We start from the raw sequence: 20,026 nt of genomic DNA, 5'->3' as shown, positions 1-20,026 counted from the left end.
ATTTTTGACAGTAAAGTAATTCCAGACACCGCAGTCGTAAACGAAAATCGTAAGGGACGGGATTAATGCAATGAATCTGATTCTCTGTTATAGACGAACTTTTAAACCCCTTTCTATCGGTTATCATGAATCTTTATAAATCAAGGTTAGATCACAATTAATAGTCGTTCTTCCCGGTAAATTTCAAAACGATCCAATTCATTATTATAATCAGAGCAATTAAAGTATCTAAAATTACTCTACCCCTATTCGAAATATCCGTATTAATCGGTTTCTAGCTCTCAAAAAAAAAAAAAAAAAAAAAAAAAAACGAAATGAATGAAACTTTCTCAATTCACTTGGTTCGAGCACTGAAAGGACTCCACTTTCAAGGAAATCGTACACCCTCTTCTCGAATGAAAAGGTGAAGCGGTCGATGTATTTTCAACGTATGTAGTAGACGGAGGTTCGTAGTGGACGCGTGTAAGGAACGAAGTCGTAATGAATCTTCCAAGATCCGTTCATGTACGTTTCTATTTGTCAATAACCCTAAATTACCTGGCCCCGGGCAGCAGCAGCCTCGAGTAATTTCCTTCCAGCTCGCACGGTAGTATGATCTTGCTGTGAGGTTTCACCACCAGCTCCGACGGTGGCTTTGACGGGGCGGCGGCAGCTGTATCTAAGGAGACCGCTGGAGCATTGGTTGTAGCGGAGGAGCTGGTAGACCATAAGTCCTCTTCGGGGGCTAAAAGGGCCGCGGGCTGCGCCACGTCGTCGGACAGAGAAATCAACGTCGAGCTGGACGACGGCGTTGTGCTCGTGGTGCTTGTCGTGGTTCTTCTAGCACGTCGGCCACCCTCCTGTCTGCCTCGAAGGGTGAACACACCGGCCTCGTTTACCGATCCTGGAACAAAACGAGACATTTGTCACTCCGTTGTCAACGTTCCGATGTTCAATGGAGACCTCTCGCTCCACTTTGAAATATACGCGCTTGGACTCGTCTGTATACAGAGTGTCTCACAGAACTTGAAAATCTCCAATATCCTCGCTATTTTTTACTGTTACACAAAAAAATATAGGTAGAAGAAATCGTTCCTTTGTGACTCTTACGGTACTGTTCCAGACAAATTGACTCGAAGCAAATATTTGAGTCTTAATTAGATTTTTCGTTACAGAAATTTGTAAGTATATTAAGACTAACATAAATTGTATAGTATAGTAATGTACATAATATATAGTACAATTTAGTATAATACAGTTTATCATAAAATCCGTTATATTGTTGGGTTTGGTAGTTCTAGTGTAAATTTGACATCGTGTAGCTTACATATATTATAACCAATAGTAATATAATAGTTTGTTGAACAATGCACAAGGGTGAAATGAGTAAATATTTCTACGAAGAAATATTTTTTCAAGGTTATATTTTTCGAGATTTTAAGGTAATCAAGGTTACCATTAATGGGATATATTTTCTGTATTTTATTGTTATAGTTGACAAGAGAACGAGTTTAGGTCTGTATGATTTAAAGCCGAGACTTTGAGGAGACTGTAAGAACGACGATGCTTCTCACAAGCAGCGTCTCTTCTTGTCTAAATGGTATTTCCAACGGTTGGTCGATTTTACCGAAAACTGTCTATCAGGTTCGGTCGACCGGGGCTGTACGAGGAAAACTAATTATGACTTCGATGGACCGCAAATGGCTATAACTACCTAGCGAAACTACGGCACCCTGTCGACCCGTCTCTGCCCATCCTCTTATCACAGACTCCATAAACCGAGGAAGAAGATAATGTTTACCGTTCAACAAATGACGCCGGCACAGAAACTTCACAATACCGAAACGTTCCTCTCCGACGATCGCTACCTTGTTCGCAACAAATAATTATCATCTCCTGCGCTTCGTCTTGTTTACACGTGAATCGATCATCAACATGAATAACAGTGTTGCACGATATAACTAAGATCCTCATCTGTTAAATTACATGACTGGCGACTCGCGTCTTTCACGGTGTTACTTGACAAATTGGTGCAGACTACTGATCCGCATAGAAACGAAATATTTTCACTTTGTTTATAACTTCGAAACCATACGCAAGTCATACATCTTTGATTTCAAGAACCACATAAAAAATTATTTTAAAATTGTATTTATAAATAATACAAATCTGACTGGTAGGATGTCAAGGCTATTCTAAGAAACTGTTCCAAGAGCCACGTTGATATAGTACCTGCTCGAGTAATATTTTCGAACTAAAAAATCAAACTTTCTTCTTACCAACGAAACAATTCTACATGTAACATCTGTGAGACTTCAGGTAACAACCACAATCGTTAATGAATTCTCTATTCTCCTTCCAAAGAGCAACGAGATAGCCCACTTTCGCGAAGTAATTCGATCCCGTGTGAACCGGTGGCCCAAAAACAACGCTGGTAGAAGAGACCCCGGGTACTTATGACACGATCGCGATATCGTTCAGCGTCGAAACGACCCGTGTTCATCAACGTTCGCCGTTGGTACACCCAACTAGTTATACATCCATCGAGTGGATGTTGTTCGACGTTGATGCATGCATTATTCAGCCGGTGTGTCCATTCATTATTCATGTCATGATCAATGGATGTCAACAGACCTGCGATCTGTATCTGAATACGTCATCGTGACGGAAAGCGAAAGCGGCGCGTTCGCGCTTGGCCGTTCGAGCGCGTCCGCAGCGACAGGTCCCCGCGAGCGAGCTCGCTCGTTGGCCGAGTCATCGGCGAACTATCAGACTTTCCGAACGTTCGCGGAACGACGCGGCCACGCTCGACTTCCTCACAATAGCAGATTAACTGGCAATCCAATGGATCTAGTTTCTACGCGGGGGATCGATGGGGTTAACAAACGGACGCGTTAATTGGGAAATCCTAACCCCCCCCCCCCAATCCCGCTCATGGAAATGTATAACCGGGAACACGTTATTGGGACTGAACCGTTCGTTAGGTTCTATGGCGCAGGAGAGGATAGGGGGATAAACGAGAATTGATCCGAGTAGCGCGTTGAAATTGATTATTTTCGCGGACAGACGTATTTCGATTAAAACTCTTCGCCATTCGGAGCTAACGAATCCTTTGGAACTGTCATAAGACCTATCAGACAGCTTCAATTTAGAAATTCCAGGCAAAATTCTGTATTTATGATTTCTTTTGTTGTAAAGATAAATTCTGTATAATTAAATATCACGTAGATCGGTGGATCTACTGAACCCATTGAATACCAACTGATAAATAATGAGTTAAATTAGTAATTACTATAAACTAACAGCATCAGCATTCTATTCACGATATCCTCTGAACATCCGATAAAGTCCTTCCAATTATCGATCTCTCCAACAATCGATTTTCGTTTAACAACCCACCTGATAATCGACGTTCTACCTAGTAGAATTCCCTCCAAATCCACAGAAAAAGGCGCTTAATATCACCGTCACATTCTTCCCTTCGAACAACCAACTAACATTTCCAAACGATCCCGAGATCGTTCATTCGAACAGACCGAGCACCCGTTTAAATACACCTTCCTCGTGTTCTCGTGGAACGGTGGTCTGTAGAACGGTGCTGTAACAAATTCGAACAGATATATATATATATATATATATATAAATTCGCCCTGGTGGAGTCGGTTCTCCTTAACCGGTTTTCTTTACGGCGCCATTAAACCTTGAAATAAGTAGCTATTAATGCCTGTGACTGAGGCGGAATCGTATAGCCGGCGGGGGTTGGCGGCGACGAGAAGAAGTTTCCCAAAGTTCCGGCAGTATCACATGCGTTTCGCGAGACAAAGTTTCATCCCCCACTTCCCTAGTGGCGGTGGGTGTAGCTCGTGAAACGTTCGACAAATCTAGTATTCCGGGGGATTAAAGACGAAGTCGAGTTTCCGCGATCCCTCTTCGCAAATTACCGGAATTCCCCCGGGCGAACTCGCATATATCACGTTTGATGCGTCGCGAACAAAGGAAATCGGAACGAAAAGGGGTTTTCGGTTTGTGGAACGGGGTGCATAGTAAGGGTAAAAGAAGGGGATGTTACCAACCAAGTAAGGGTAGGTCGGACTCGCGAATCGTGTCCTCCAAGATTTCAGACGGTTCGAGGAGCGCAACGGAGTTTCGGGAAGGACTGAAAAGTAGTTTATCCAGTGACACGAGGTGACAAATCCTCTTAACCGCTTTACAACCCCTCGCATTGTCGCGACTCCCATGCATATATGCAAACGTGCCCGCATATAAAGACGTCACGGCGGCGCGTCTTTTCGTTTTCGTATCCCGTTCCAATTCACCGTGGATCCTACATACTTTCGTACCATTTCCGTTCGTTTGCTTGGTGTGGAGCCGCAGCTTATCTCGAAGCGAGAAGTAACGAAGAAACACGCGGTAAGACGCGTTTGCCACCCCCCGACATGTTCGGGGGTCTTTATAATTTTATGGATGATTGTAAGCTACGTTCCTCTCACCCCTTTCATCCCCCTCTGTCGCGACGCAAACAACAGCTTTTCTTAAGAATTTTACGACGGCTGTAAATGTCCCTGGTCGCGTTTCCGAGGATACCCCAGCTGGAAATGGGTTACCGTAACTAGGTTGGCTACGGGTTTTTGATTAATGAAAGAAAGCCTGGACTACTCCGTTTATCGACGTCTAATGCTACACGACAACCCCCAGGAGGATTTGCCGGTGACAGATTCTACGATTTTTAATTTATCCCCCGATGATTTTTACGGGTCTGATGTAAACGGCACCCAGGTACCGCGAACCGAAATCTATCGGATTGCGGTCACTTGCGATACCCAAAAGTTATTTGTACCGATCGTTTCGACTCCCGATCGAGTAGCTACGATGGTTCGAGCGTCGAGAATTAATGTCGGTGGTTCGAGCCACACGCGAAGTTTAATGGTACCGCTGCTCGAAGTTTATCGGTATTGATTTCCTTAAGTCTGGAAGTCATCGATATTGACTCTGGGCCGACTGGTGTCGATATCCGAGACCACGTAACTCGTTGGTACCAAATACAACTGAGTTCCACAGTTCTGTAACATATATCGCAGTTTCTTTACATATTCTATTGATTTCTTTAACTCTGGAAGTGATCTATACTGACTCAAGACCGAGTGCTCTTCATATCCGAGACCAAAGTACTCGTTGGTACCAAACACAACAGAATTCCCCCGAACTGCAGCAGACGTCGCAGTTTCTTTAGAATCAACTTGAATCCCCTTCTTTGCGCATTACTCCTTCGTCCAAGATACCCGAAACTTTCTGCAAGCTTCAAGTATACCCGGACGGTTGTCGAAAAGCCCGCGAAACGCCAGCAAAGAAACTCAAACCATGAAAATAGTTGTTGGAAATTGTCCAGAGAGAAAGGGAAAAGAAGAAAGAAAAGCAAGGGAACGAGAGCAAAAGAAACAGTGAAAACGTCAGTTTTGTGTGTATAAAGCGGTAAAGATCATAGACCGAGTCCCTGGAGCACGTCTACGAGAAAAATAAGAAATATAAACTCCGGGCGAGGGAAGGAAAAACGAGGGGCTCCAGGGGGGGAAGAATTGAAAGAACCAGGAAGGAAGAATTCAGTGGTATGGATGTATATATAGTGTATATGGCCGAGGGAATTTATCTTTCGTGGAATTCACAGCACGAACGTCTTTGATGGCGACCGGAGTGATTCTCGGCCAACCCACACCTCCTTCTATCTCTACAATCCCCACCCCCACCAGTTCTCCTCGTTCCGATCCTCTAATCTCTCTTCACCCTTTACTCCTATCCACGGTGTCATCCTGTACTAAGCCCCCTGTAATACCCTCCACCACGGAAACAGTTAAGGTCCAGTATTCGTTGTTCCGGTCCCCTTTTGCCTGGGCAAGTCCAATCACTACGACGCACCATACTCAAAACGATCGATCTAGGTGAACGGAAAAGTAAAAATTTACCTTATAATTGCTAAAAGGAAACTTGTCGGTCCGTTCTACGAAAAACACACGATGATTGGTACCGATGGAACTGTTTAAAGACAATTAATATTCACGAATAGATTACAGGGAATCTTCGATGAGTGTTCGAAGACTTCTGGGAACTGAACATTAAATATTTCATAAACTAATGACGGTATGCGGCTGAAACAAATACCACTGGGTCCAGAATTCCAAACTCGATCACTGTGCTGAACCTCATTAAAATGTCATCGTTACACCTGGAGACCTCTCCTTGTCAGTGCCGAGGAGCCTTTGAACACTTTATTGTGCTTATTATTTTTTGATCGTCTGATTCGACTACTTCGAGTACCGCAGGACGATTTCGTTAATTCGACTCGACCAGTAATATACGGCGTGGCGTTATTCATGGGAAAACTGAAAAGAAGATGATTTACGTGCGTCCATTCTAGTCCTGCACAAGGAAGCACGAGGAGGAGCAACGCGAGGATTTTCGTAACGGGTCGGATTATACAGAATATTCTTTTCCCATGAATCGTATCCCATCGAGGGAAAGATTAATCTTGCTGGATGAATACTTCACATTCCACTCGTACGGGATACGAACGTTGCTTGGTGGAAAATAAAGAAAACGGAACATGTTTTAAAAAACCACTTGACCTAATAAATCGATCATAATTCGTATCGATATATCGTATACTCATGGATGTACCTACTTGGATAACGTCAATATTGAAGTTCTTGAGTTCGTTACCGTAGACAAGAGTCGTTTTGGTTGATTCACATTGCCAGCAAGCATTAGTTGTATTGATTCTACAAATGATTGTATACCGAAAGAATCGAGACAATTACATATCTGGAAACGTAAATTCATTTTGCAGTCACCAGCAATAGAGATTCTGCTGTACCGATAAAATTCCTCGTATCGGATCGGGCTACGTTCGGCAAATACGATGGAATCAGGTGCAGGTAACTAGAAATCGTTGCCATCGATCGCGCCGATAACCGTTACGGTCGGTGACCATAAACATCCGGCGCTATCCGGGATCCATTTTGTTTTTAAGCACTATCGGTACGTTATGAACCCTTTTGGTCTCTTACTGCTGATCGAACTACACTCGAACCGAAGACATTCTGCCCTTTACTTCGTAGTAACTGTTACTGTTTCGATTCCTCCCTTGAACTGCATGCCGGCACTGAACAAAATTGAGTTCGTGAGTATAAAGAATCGCAGCTTTCCAATGGAATTTTTTTACTGGCCTCGGGAGCAGGTGGACGTTCCCAAAGTGCTTCGAGAAACAGAACAGCCTTACGAAGAGCAGGCTATAAGCCTGGTAAGAAATTTGTGAATTAAAATTAAAATATCGCTGCAGTATGCAGTGATTCTGAATGGAAAAGTGTGAAAAATGGAATAAACCCATTTTTAAACATACCTTTGAGCATTAGAAGTTAGCAAATAAAGATTTCTCTGTACCTGTATAAATACAAATAACAAATTTTTTATATATTCCTACTTTAAACAAAAAATTTGTTTTGTCAATATGCTCGACATTGATATAATTTATTCATAAAACAACGTTCATACAAAGTGTGCTTCACCGTACCTACAATACCAGAACACTTTCATTTTCCATTCTACTTGTCCGACCACATATGGACCCAGTTCCCTCTGACTGACCACATACGGACCCTGGACTGGTTGTCTTACCACATACGGTCCATATTTCACTTGTCTGGTCGCACACGATTTCCACAAAACTGTACTCACGAATACTTATCACCATTTAATGAATTCTCTTGCTTCCATTATAAAACACGAGTTTCCAAACGAAAATTTCTAAAACATGGCCTCATCGTCTTCCAAGTCTAACATCTGTTACACGTGTCTAATACATTTTCGCGATATTATCGTCTTGTTGTGTACCTATAGTATAATATAAAACCCTAATTTAATAGTTAACGAAATATAATATCAAATCACTTAATGATTCCAACAACGTTGGTGAGTGAAATAATTGTGAAATAATTGTACTACTTCAAGAGACCCACCGCACGAATTATGGACAATATAATTGCATAAACCGCATAATTATGAATGTTAATAAATTCTATGTATCGCTGGACTTCTTTAGTTCCCAAGTCTCTTTTAGCAATAGATTATACAACACATTGTTACCTACAATTGACTAATTATAACTGGATTGTATACTAAAGGGTTATATACCCGTATATCAATAAATAAATAAATAAATACAATCCGAGGGGGCGAAGCCCTTCGACCATCCGTAGTTCCATTAGCGTCTGGTCGCGCAGCCGACCGGATTGCTCGGGATTCTAATCTGACCGCAGGGCATGCCTTCTAATATAGATAGGCTTGATTAATTCCGCGGGCACGCAGTAATGCGTGTGATCCCCGCGTGGCCGTGATCCGTACGCGATTACAGCGGTGTACAACGTTGTCCCGTGACCGATCCCAGTCCCGATCCAGGACCGGTCGCGGACGACCGTCTGCTGTTTACGCGGAAAGGGATAATGCTCCCACGCAGAGAACGGCTGCCAGACTATGCAGATTAAATTGGAGAATCGTTCTGGCCAGACGGTTATATCCACTTCCCCGTGCTCGTAAAAATCAGAGTACGACAAACGCGAGAGGATGGGAGCCGATGATCTCGCATCGACCGCCCCTTCAACGATTATCGAGTGCCTCTTCCGTGGTACTCGCGGACAGGCGCTAATTGGAGGGTTACCAGCGGCAAACACGTTCGATTACTCCACGGGGATGGATGGACGGATGCTGTGCAACGATCCTTTTGCAGGTATGGATGAATTACCGACGCGAACAATGTTCAGGAAAATCGATTTATTCGGTTGGTCGCACGGTGGTAAGGAATTTGCTAGAAATGACTGGAAGAAATCGGTTTTGGACAGTGAGAGATTGAGTATTGGGCGGATATGAATAAGTTTATTATTTAAATGAAGTGTGTCGAATAAGAAATTAAAGACATAGAGTGTTTCGCCCTAAAAGGTCAATTTTTGTAATGAAATATATTATTTCTTGAATGAGTAGACACTTGGTAAACAATTGTTAAAATATAACGATCTTAGATCCTACCACTTTTAACTATATTATTCGAATAAAATTATGCCCAACTCTGGTATGGGGTTGTGTTAAGATCCTTTTAAAGTTCAGGTCCTAGAAGTTTGATCTGAAATAGATTTATACATATAATAGCAAAATAATATATTCACGACACTATGATTCTCGTTGCATTAACTGTCAAAAAAAAAAAGAAAACAATTCCTGCACTTGCAACCTCTTCAAGTAAACCCGACTCGTTGCAAAGGGTCAATTCGTGCACTAACGTTTCCAACCGCGCCGCGATATTCCAAAGTCTAACCAGACCGCCGAGAACGCCACTTTTTAATTTAAACTTAAAACAACCGTACTACCTGGAAACTGATTGCATAAAGCAATAAGCAAACGGAAAGTCGGCAGTACGTAGAAAGAATGCATTAGCGAAGGAGGGCTGCGAAGTGCGCAATCGCGCGTCGTCCTTTATCTAGAACGGCCAACAACGAAGAAGGTTCATACCCACTACCGAAAGATAACTGGATGGTTTCATTTATATTTACTGGAAAAAAATGGTTCTTCAATTTTTACGGGGCTTTTCTGTTTCTCTGCCAGTTATACCGGTAATTTCAGGCTGGCCGTGTGCCACGATCACATCGCCGCAGGAAAATCTCTGTCCAAACACTGCCCAGCCTGCCCCTCCAAACGTACACATAGGCCTGACGTTCGAGATATTGAGTGATTGATACACTTTTCGAGCCGGGCTTACCGGTCTCGCAAGTTTCCTGAAGCTCCGCCAAGAGCTTCGGGTACCCCGGATGCCGAATGTGCCGAGTCCAGTATCCGATGCCAAGCCGGAAATCACCGCCGAACCACTGTTCCCGTAGATCGGAAAAGAACCTCGGCAGTGACCTGTGCGCGCACACCTCTATCTTTAATTGTTATCGTCGTGTATCCACCATTTTTGCGTTACCAACGTGACCACTCTGCTTGGAATCGAGATCGATGGGAACTAAAATTGTTTCTATACTAAGGAGGAACATTTGCGAACTACGTCACGTTAGTTCTAAGGAGTACATAGTTATGTGTATAGGGAATCGAATACGTAGCTTTCCTTATCGTCGTAGTTTTAAGTATTGAAGTCGGGAAAGTGGGTGAAAAATGTTCGTGCTTTCGGAAGTTTTTATGGTTCAGAGTATCCGGGGATGTGATGTTTGGTTTGTACGTGAGCAACCTTACAACGTTTTTTAGGTTCAGCTGTGGTAGGTACAGAGATGTTTATAATCGAATCTTTCCGAAAAAATGAACAGGTTTTTTTCGATTTACCAATATTTTGTGATAATATGAAGAGTTTCGAATAAGGAATAAATAATGTAAAGAATAAACGTGGAAACTCTTATGTTTGTAATAAAATAATATTACTTGTTGAATGAGTAGGCACTTGGTAAGAAATCATTATTTTCTTTAAGTGTTTAAAGGTCAGTATGACGATCTTAGGTACAGCTCTGGTATGCGGTTGTACTAAGACTCTTTTAAAGTTACAGTTTCTACTTAATTTTCTATTATAGAATTGAGAACAGGATAATTTTATAATCCAACTGTTAATAGTGCGACTTCATTAAATTCTGCTCTTGTTGAATGAACATAGTGCATTAAGTACGAAAAGTACAGAGAGTGCTTTTGAGCATTTCTTAAGATAAAATTCAGGTAGAAAAGTAGGAGATACGTAGAAAAGTAAAAGCGATGCACTACATCCTGAAAGCTTAGCAGACACCAAGAAGTCAATTTTCCCATTTAAACGAAAACCTAATTCCTCTACGATGGTACAAAGAAACTACCTGTCGCCGTGTCGCTCGTTCACCGACGAAAAAATCCAATTCGAATGCAACAGAGTCTCCTCTCGTTTCCCGCGTTCTATACGGGCGACTAATAGATTTACCACCGGGTAGCATCCCGTGGGAGTATTCCACGAACGAGAACCCTCTCCGTCCTCCTCATCCTCGTCCACGTCGTCAGGCCTGTTTCTGCCAGCACGTGTTTTAGTACGACCAGTTTCATTTATTTACAGAGGGTCTCAGATGCCCACGTTTAGTCACGGACTACCGATACCGATGAAAGATTGATTAAAGCTGAGCCACCGCATAATGGGAGCACTGCTTTCCACTTAAGATCAGGACCATCCCGCCGTAACGGCTGCAGCTCCACGTCCGGTCAGGAATTCCTCCACCTGCCACTTAATAACAGACACTCTTCCCCTATTACGATTGAATGCAAGGGTGTGTACAGGTTGGACAAAATCATTGGAAACGATGTACTCCAATGAGTGATTTATTACACAGAAGGGACAATATAAGTGGAATCACCCAAATATGTACATTCCCATCCGCAGGTTTGGAGCATCCATTAATCTTTAAAACAACCTTTCAATTGTCCGTACAGGTACGATGTTAACAACCTTTCCCCAATCCAATTCTCCTATAGTATGCGAACGCCGCTTAACTCGCAATTAAAACCGACCGTAATTTGACGCGTTGGCCGGAAGTTACGCTGGCGTTTCTTTCCTCGAGTGTCCTCGACGTCTTCGTTAACAGCAATTTGTTGGAGGCCCGGTTACGATCGAAAGTCAGCAGAAATTGACGTCGCCCCCCCTATCGAGGTCGTTATTCTCTCTTTCGTCGAGGCCTACTACGAGGATCCGTTAAATCACCCGGTACCACGAGCGACTGACGTTATTAATGAGGCACTAATAGCGGCCGTGCAAGGGCCACGTTTCGTATTCCCGGCTCGACCCACACTCATCGTTCGCCACTTAACCGATAATTGTTATCGCGGGCCGGGTGTACCCAGAGTCCCCGGGGCATAAATCGGACGGCTATGAAAATCGATCATCGTGTGACCGGGCCCCGGGATATTTCGGACATTGATTTCACGATCGCCTTATTCGATAACTACCCGCGTATCTAGCAGATTTTCAAATTCGATTATCTCGAAAACGAAGACTGGGCAAAGTTAACTCCCGGGAGCTAAAACCTGTCCCCACCATCGATCACTGTTACCATGGAGTAACAGAGACAAGAACGATTGGAAGGGGGAGGAGACGCTTGAGCTGCCTTAAATGGAAAAATTTTATTCTTCTCTTTCGTTTTATTTTTACATGTAGAATCACCACCCGCTCGATTACACCACGATTTTTAGGAAACCCTGTACAATCGGGTAGAGTATCATTCAATAGGGCTCCTCGAATGGGCTGACGCGACGTGCCGCGACTGATTCTCGGTTCCACGAGCTTTTAACACGCGACCAACGGCTGTCCCGCGCGCGACTACAGCGTGATTCGACCCACCCTTCACGGGGTAAATCGGAGGCAGTTGCGGTGATCGTGCAGTTTGCGGCCGCGGATAAAATTAGTGCCATTTGCTGTCAGCCGGGCCGACGCGACGGAAACAGTGCCCGGTTGCGGTTTTACGAGGGTAAATTTATTTCGGCCGCGATTAAATAAATATAGAGGGGATGGACGATGGAACACTTTTGGCTTTCCGCGAGTCACCGTTCCAGCGTTGAACAGGAAGAGTAGATTGAAGAATGTCCTGTAAAAAGGTGAAACCAATTTTCACCATCAGAGGACAGATAAATTTTTACATGACTTTTTATGTTTTCAAACTAGAATTATTATATATTCGATATAGTGGTATACTACGAAAAATAACCAATCTATCTGTAACCTAAACATAGATTTCCTGTCCTCTAAAGGTTTACGTGACTGTCACAGTGAAAAAGGCCGTACGTAGCCGGACACATTTTATTTCGATTTTTAAGTCATGAATCGCTGAGAATACGTTTAGTTAATAGAGGCTGTTGGTCTTGTTTTGGATTATACTGCGATATTAATTTCACACAAAATTTTCTGACGTTGTTTACACCATCCATCCCTCTTTGCAACATACGTGTCACCCACATTTATGTGACATGATAGTAAAAGTGTTAAGGGGGGATTCGTTGGTTTCGATTAATATATAAGATCACTGCCTATGAAACTACCGATACGAAACCTTCTCTTCATTCACGACTAAGATCTACAGGGTGGGGAAGTACACACCTGGTCCGACCGGGTGAAAAGTTCCTGCTTAAGTAGAAAGTGCAGAATCACTGTTTCTCTTCCAGAGAAAAATCTACAAAAAAAAACCCCTTCAGTTCTCGACTGAAATCTACCGATCTCCAAAAGACTATTTCTTCAAACTTCCAAACTTAAAGGAAGCTCCCCTTACGTCGTAGAAACTTTCGAATCGCCGTGAATCTTACGCCTCCGAAACGGTTAGCCATGCATCGTGTGTAAAAGGAAAGAAAAATTCGGGTAGCCCGAAATTTTCATTTGCGCTTAACCCTGCCACCCTCTTCCTCTCGTTTAGAGGAGAGCACTTGCTTGACAAATAACTGTCGAAAGGGACTTGGCGTTCTTCCATATCGTTCTAACGACTGTGGGGTGTTCGCGGCGCGAGACTTCGTCTCGTTATTTCTTGGCGCTTCAGTGTTCCCCGGGCCTTCGACCAGATAGGGTGAAGTGAGGCTTCGAATCGTCTCTCTCGACCGGCTCTATCTCGTTTTTCCAGCTTGTTATTCCGATCAGTAACGAGGCAGAATTTCCCGCGGACTGCCTACGGCCGGAACAGAGTGTCAGACGGGAATGAAATCGCCTCGTTTCGTAGCCCCGGCTTCGAAATCAAGTTTACGGGGCAGACACGGCCAACAAAGGCAACTTGGAAACATTCGCGGATTGACGTTTAACGTCGACTAGAGGGGAGAGGGAGGGGGCTGGATGGATGAACGATACTCTGTATTCGCGACGAGACGAGACGGCGACGCCAAGTTTCCTGGCTGGTCTCATTTCCGCGGCACGTCGATCCGTCAACGTTCTGCTGATCGCGAAATAATCGTCGCGGAACTTCCGAATCATTCGAACGCGCAATACACCGTAGCATCGAACTTCGTGGCGACGATTCTATAGCGATTCTGTTGGTTATCGGTCCTCCTACTCTTCCCCTCGACTGCGGAAACCGTCTTTAGATGTCAAACAGACTTCTGGATGTCGGGAGTAATAGGATGTACAAGCGAGATAGAATGATACTTTTCAGAGACTTGGAAGATCTCACGATGAGGAATTTCGAGTAATTGAACGTAATTGCAGTTACAGTAGACGTTCGTTTAATATAGATTAATTTATTGAATCTTGGGATCGCCATTCGCTCACACGTATTTCTCGTTCGGGTACCCTAATCTATCGTCCAGCAAGGAAGGAACAGAATACATTCGGTGTAGTATTTAACTCGAAAGGCCCTCTGCAGCTCCGAAAGGTGCGCTAAACGAATATATACTGTACTGTAAAAGAACTATTGCGTACCGTAAATATCAACAATCATGCGACTTCTTATTCAAAATTATGTAAATAACGTTCCATTTTAATAACTTTTCATCAGAAGATCTTACTAATAGATTCACAGACGTTTATAAAAATTTTCTAACAAATTTCATAAATTTTAGAGATTTAACTGTGATTCCATTTCCCCTATTTTCAAGGTGGCTCACTATTCACCGTGCCCCAAACAGATACATTATTCAGATAGAGACCACAGAACAACGAATAAAAGATAAGGAAACTAGCTACCCATTTTTCGTTGAATAAACATGACAATTGTAATTCTGCAATGATAAAACACGTTCTCCTGAACGAGCGAACGAATGCTACAATACTCGTTTAAATTTCTCCGTGTAATATTTGAATCATGTCCATCTCAGACACACAGGGCGAAGCTGCCAAAATCTGAGCATCATTCATTGTCACGGATTCTTGTATGTACCATTCACGGTTAAAGGATTAAGGCGAAATGTCGTGCACCGACGGTTGATGACGCATCAACAGGGCTGATGTTTCTCCCGTGAACGATCTGTACCGACCGATCCCCTGCACCCTCTGTACACCCCCGCAACAGCTAGTCGTTCGTCGAGGCGATTCCCACGGCGACGCTAAATGTGCAAGCGATAAAAGTATTTCTGCCAGCGAGGACGCCTCTCGTTTTATGTACTTTCCCCGCGTTTCCTTAAGAACCCGCGGCGGAAGTCCGTAAATCCGTCGTCGTGAGCTTTCTTTTCCCTTCCCGGTGTAAAGACTCGTCCGCGGGGAGGCGTTCTATTTCTCACAATGCCGGTCCATCGTCCCGCGATTCCGTAATTTACGAGGATCTCGGTCACTGGGATCACTTTAAAAATCGTATTATTTCTATTGTCACAGAAAGAACGCTTACGGCTGGATTCCCTTCTTACAGGAACGCTTCTTGGGGCTGTTAACGTGATTATAGAGAGCAATGAATACGATTCTAGAATTGTTGTATTATTTAGAGGGTAGTTTCTGTTGCACATCACTTACTTATTACCCTTCAGTCACTCTATCGGTCTAAGGGTACTTTTCACCCACCTATCCTGTTATACCCTTTGTATATTGGTAGCTAGCCTCTTGCCTATGGTGGAAATTATAACGTAGAAGTTAACGGAAGAAGACACGTCATTTGTCCCCGACTGTATCTTAAAAAGTCCTTGACTATCTACTTAAAAATTCAGTTATACACTCAATACACATTAACACCAGTCTCACATTAACACGAGTCCATAAGATTCACTCGTAATGGCATTTCCATCAAATGGTAACTATAACCTACTAAAATGTTCCTACAATATCTCCAACGACCTTATCAATTGAAATCATTGGATCACAGGTATTCAAGCAAGCAACTAAACTCGAGTGTCTTCAATATTTATGCAAAATCAACAGCCCCATCGAACGATATCCACCCCCGCAAAGAATCCATTACAACATCGCGTGCAATTTTCGTAAAATTCGAAGGGCAGAGAGAATAATTCCCAATTCGTGCAGCGAACGTATCGACGAAATTTGCGTACGAGAGAATAGCCTCAAAACCGGAGCACCGTGCTCTGGGCAACAGTCGGGAGGTTCGTGAACCGCGGGAAAAAATATCGCGAGTCGTTTTATCAACGCGTCGATTTCACGTGGATTCGTTCACGGTAATTGATTATACAAAAGAGAGCAGTGGATGGCTAGGGGACGGAAGGGAGGGGGGCTCGACGATAACCGTTTCCGGCCGCTCTTTAAATCGAGATTTTATGGCAGTTACACGCCTGATTTTGGGAGATAAAATTCCTGCGCACGTTTCGACGCTGGGCCCCTGGTCGCCGCGCCGGAATCGCAGTAAATCGTGCCGGACATTTTTAAGCCCTTGACACGTCCATTACGCGATTATTCCTGGCGCTATCGCCAACGGCGATATCCACCGTCGGATTTTATGAATGTAACACGGCCCGTGGCCGTTCGCGGTGGACCGGACCGCCGATCGTTCAACCTGCTAAAAACTATGGCAAAATGGACGAAGTACTGCGGGTCGAAACTACCGGTGATGCCGAGTCTAATCTGTATCCAGGATTATCAATTGTTTTATCAATTGACCAGACACTGGGTAGGTTTAACCCACTGACGACCAGTACGCGACATGCTATCTGGCATTTTTGGCACTACTATTTAGAAATATTCACCTTTTTCTTAGTTGCATAGATTGCTTAGGAAAAATAATAATTTGACTTTATTAGAAGAAATTGTCTCGTTATTCTATTTAGAAATAATCTATTTATAATTGTTTTGTTGAAACACGACGATACCATTCAACAGAAATTATGAAAAGGCTCTTACGAAAGGTCGAAATATAGTAGATTTAAAATTAATTCAGTTACAGGTAAATACCGAATTGTCCATATATACATTAACTTTTTAGTTAGAAATCATTTTGCGTTCTATGTTCATAACTTACCCGATCCCATTATCGAAAATGCTCGCATAAAAACCCGCTCGTGACACAGACGAAGAATTGAAATAAACACCAAGAAGAATCATAACGACGGAAGTCGTTACGGTGCGGGATGCCTAACGGTGTTCGAAGTTATGAAACGTGTTAAGAAATGCGACAATAAAATCGAGAGATAAAATTTTACGAACCGACAAATCCAAACGATTCTCGGTGCTCGACCAACGGAAGCATCAAAGGTGTGCCCCTTTTTTCGTATGTATTCTCTCGCAACGGCAACGGGTTTGCAAAGTTTACGGGACCCGGAAAAGTTGGCTTTGTGCGGGGATATCGAAGGGTTGGACGTGAAAACGGAGGGAAAAGGAGGAGAAATTAGTAGATTGGACCCGGAAAGTGAGTCGAGTGAAAGACGGCCGAGTAATTCCCCGCGAACTTCCCTCGTGGATATTATCGGTCGAGAGGCTTTCACAATTACCACCGGCTCTGGCTGAAGCCCCGACGGAAAAATAAAACAAGGAAAGGGTAACAAGGTGAAAGTGACGAACAGCGCGAAAACTTTCCTCGAAAATAATTATTGGGAAGATCCTCGAGGAAACAGGTATTTCCACTAACACAGCTGAGTTTCCTAATACGGATGCATCAATACACGCGAAATGACACAAATTTTCGTCTAAAAGCCATTGAACAAGGATGTTCATGTAGAAATTAAACCTATAGCAATATTATAAAGTTACAAATCCTCCTAAAATAGATCTCCTAAAACTTTAATCCAACATCTATAAACTCAATACATCAAAACACGTTTTTACCTACCAAACATAGCCCGAAAACCTTTCGCATTGCCACTTTTTCCTCAGCTGTGAATAAAATTCACTTACTCTATTACAGAACTGATTAACTCAAAAGTAAAGATAATAACTCTATTGAAAATTCATCCAAGTTTCCAGTTTATTACATTTTCCGCGGCTGAAGCATTACAGATGCATACACACACACAGCAGTCTAATTATCACGCTTGTATAAATATTCCAATTAATATTTCACTATTAGGTAATCCATTATTCCGTCATTATTAAAGCAATATACTCGCGAAGAATTTCACTGAAGGTTGCACAGTTACAAAAGGAATCAAATTATTGACAGACCATTACCAAAAAACGTTTCCACCATTTGAAATGCTAATTTCGAATTTGATTACTCCGCGAAAATTTCCGCAATCGCGACGGGTGCAATAACGGAGGAAAGTTTTCGGGGTCGTGGAACGGGGATGGGCCGCAGAGGGGCTGCTCGTTGAAATCGATCGGACCAAGTGGAAAACAACGGGGGCCCCGTGATACGACTATTATGCCATTTAGCGTCACCTTTCGCCTCGACTTTGACACGCGATCGCGATCACGGCTGCGTGACGCGCGTCAGTTCACAACGACGACGCTCGACATCGCGTATACACCCCGCTGTTCCGTTTCGTGAACGTTTCGAACTCGCGAACAACTTAATTCCGCGAACGGCCCACGTCCTTCTCCCCCCGCCTCGTCCAGGCCACGCATTCCATTCCAGTTGCGGAACTTTGTTTTCGGGGGTAATTGAAGAGCGCGCCAGTTACGAAACTTCGCTGGCTCGACACCATTCTAATTTCCTTTTTCGGTGATTCGCTCTGCGAAAGTCGAGCCCGATCGATGCTGTTCGACGGAACAGACGGCAAACAACATTTAATGACTGCAGTTTTTCTTTTTTTTTTTTTTTTAATGTGAAACCGTTTAGGGTAAATTGAGACGAATCGGATCAGAGAGCGAATCGAATCGAAATAAGAATTCGTGTAATGTTTGTTACACCGTGATAGAAACGAGTATTCTGATCGTTTTTGTTACCTCGTCCAACTTTCTTTCAGCTAATGCAATCGAGCGTTATTAATTATTAATCGTTATTAATCGTATCGATTCGATTCGCCTAGGTCTACCCTGCAGTAAATTCTCGATAACAGCACGGAATATTCTCTACGTTAAGTACTTATGCTTGATACTCACTACTGGGGGGTTACCCCTTGGAATAATTCAAGCGACTAATATAACGTACCAGTGGCTTCCCTTTAATGAACCGACAACTGAAAGTTTGAGAATTAAAAAAATACTATGTGTCTCCGTGTCGGGGAGATAACATTGGTGCAAGGATAAAACTAAATTTATAGTTACTTTGTTACTAAATTTTGTAATGTATTGTTGATAAGTTTACCTGATTAAAGTGAGGCTCAGATGCAAATTTTCATCAGTTCACGCTGCGTGCACTAATTGTAATAGTACACTGTTGATGTTTACACAGAAATATGATTCGCTTGGGTACAGTAAAATCTGTGTACAATGTACTAATTACAGCGAATAATAATTTAATTAGAGTAAAATCGTCCCTTTGATCTTATAAAGTCCGTTGACAATTTACGACCGTAATTGCTACAATTCCAGAATATACACCACGATATTAGACAAAGTAAACCGAACATAAGTGCCAGAGGAAGCGAACAAAGAGAACTATGCGAGGCTAATGAAACTATCGCGTACGTACTATATGTATACGAACCGAGACTACTGTTACCGTACCCGAAGACAAAGTGAGACTAATGAAGCTGCATACACCTTAAAACGAAGTGGAACCGACGTGACTCTGCACGATAAAATTGACCAATCCCGTGTTTCGTTCGTCAACTCCATAGACACTCACCCAGTAGAGGGTTACTGGGGCAACGAATTTCTTGGGGTAATGCCGGGTTTAACGGGGTTGGATTCCTGATGGGGTCCTCGAAGGTCAAAACCCTATCTGGGTTACTACTCGAGCCCAGATTTATGGCGTGTCATCGTTATTGTGATTGCCGCAAGCTAGAAAGGTTGTTAGTGTTTCTTCATTATTGTACCATAAATCTCGATGATTGGTGGAAGTAGTCGACGCATCCATCAATTTTCATTTTATAATATGAGATCGTGTCGTGAAATTATGCTGACTTCTAAACTGAAACTTGGATCAATGTTTAACCTTTAGACTGCCGGCAATTTTTCGTTAAAAAAGTTGTCATTTTTTACCTAAACTTTATCTATATATTTTACATAACGTATGCTCTGCGCTGAATTTCGAGTTTTGTCAATGTCCCAAAATTAAATTTACAATTGTTC

At 43.0% G+C, this 20,026-nt stretch overlaps 1 protein-coding gene across 1 annotated transcript in view; it reads right to left on the bottom strand.

Annotated features, from left to right (window-relative positions):
* The window catches only part of LOC107188919 (hemicentin-2), a 242,200-nt gene that overhangs the window by 156,959 nt on the left and 65,215 nt on the right, over nucleotides 1-20,026 (bottom strand). Inside the window, exon 4 of the mRNA XM_015577317.1 lies at nucleotides 538-883. Coding sequence (XP_015432803.1) covers nucleotides 538-883 — 346 coding nt within the window. The remainder of the gene's footprint in view (nucleotides 1-537; nucleotides 884-20,026) is intronic.

This window comes from Dufourea novaeangliae, unplaced genomic scaffold, assembly GCF_001272555.1.
Source record: "Dufourea novaeangliae isolate 0120121106 unplaced genomic scaffold, ASM127255v1 scaffold125, whole genome shotgun sequence".
Taxonomy (NCBI): Eukaryota; Metazoa; Arthropoda; class Insecta; order Hymenoptera; family Halictidae; genus Dufourea; species Dufourea novaeangliae.
Note: the sequence above shows the minus strand (reverse complement) of the source record. Positions and strands in the feature narration are given on the sequence as shown.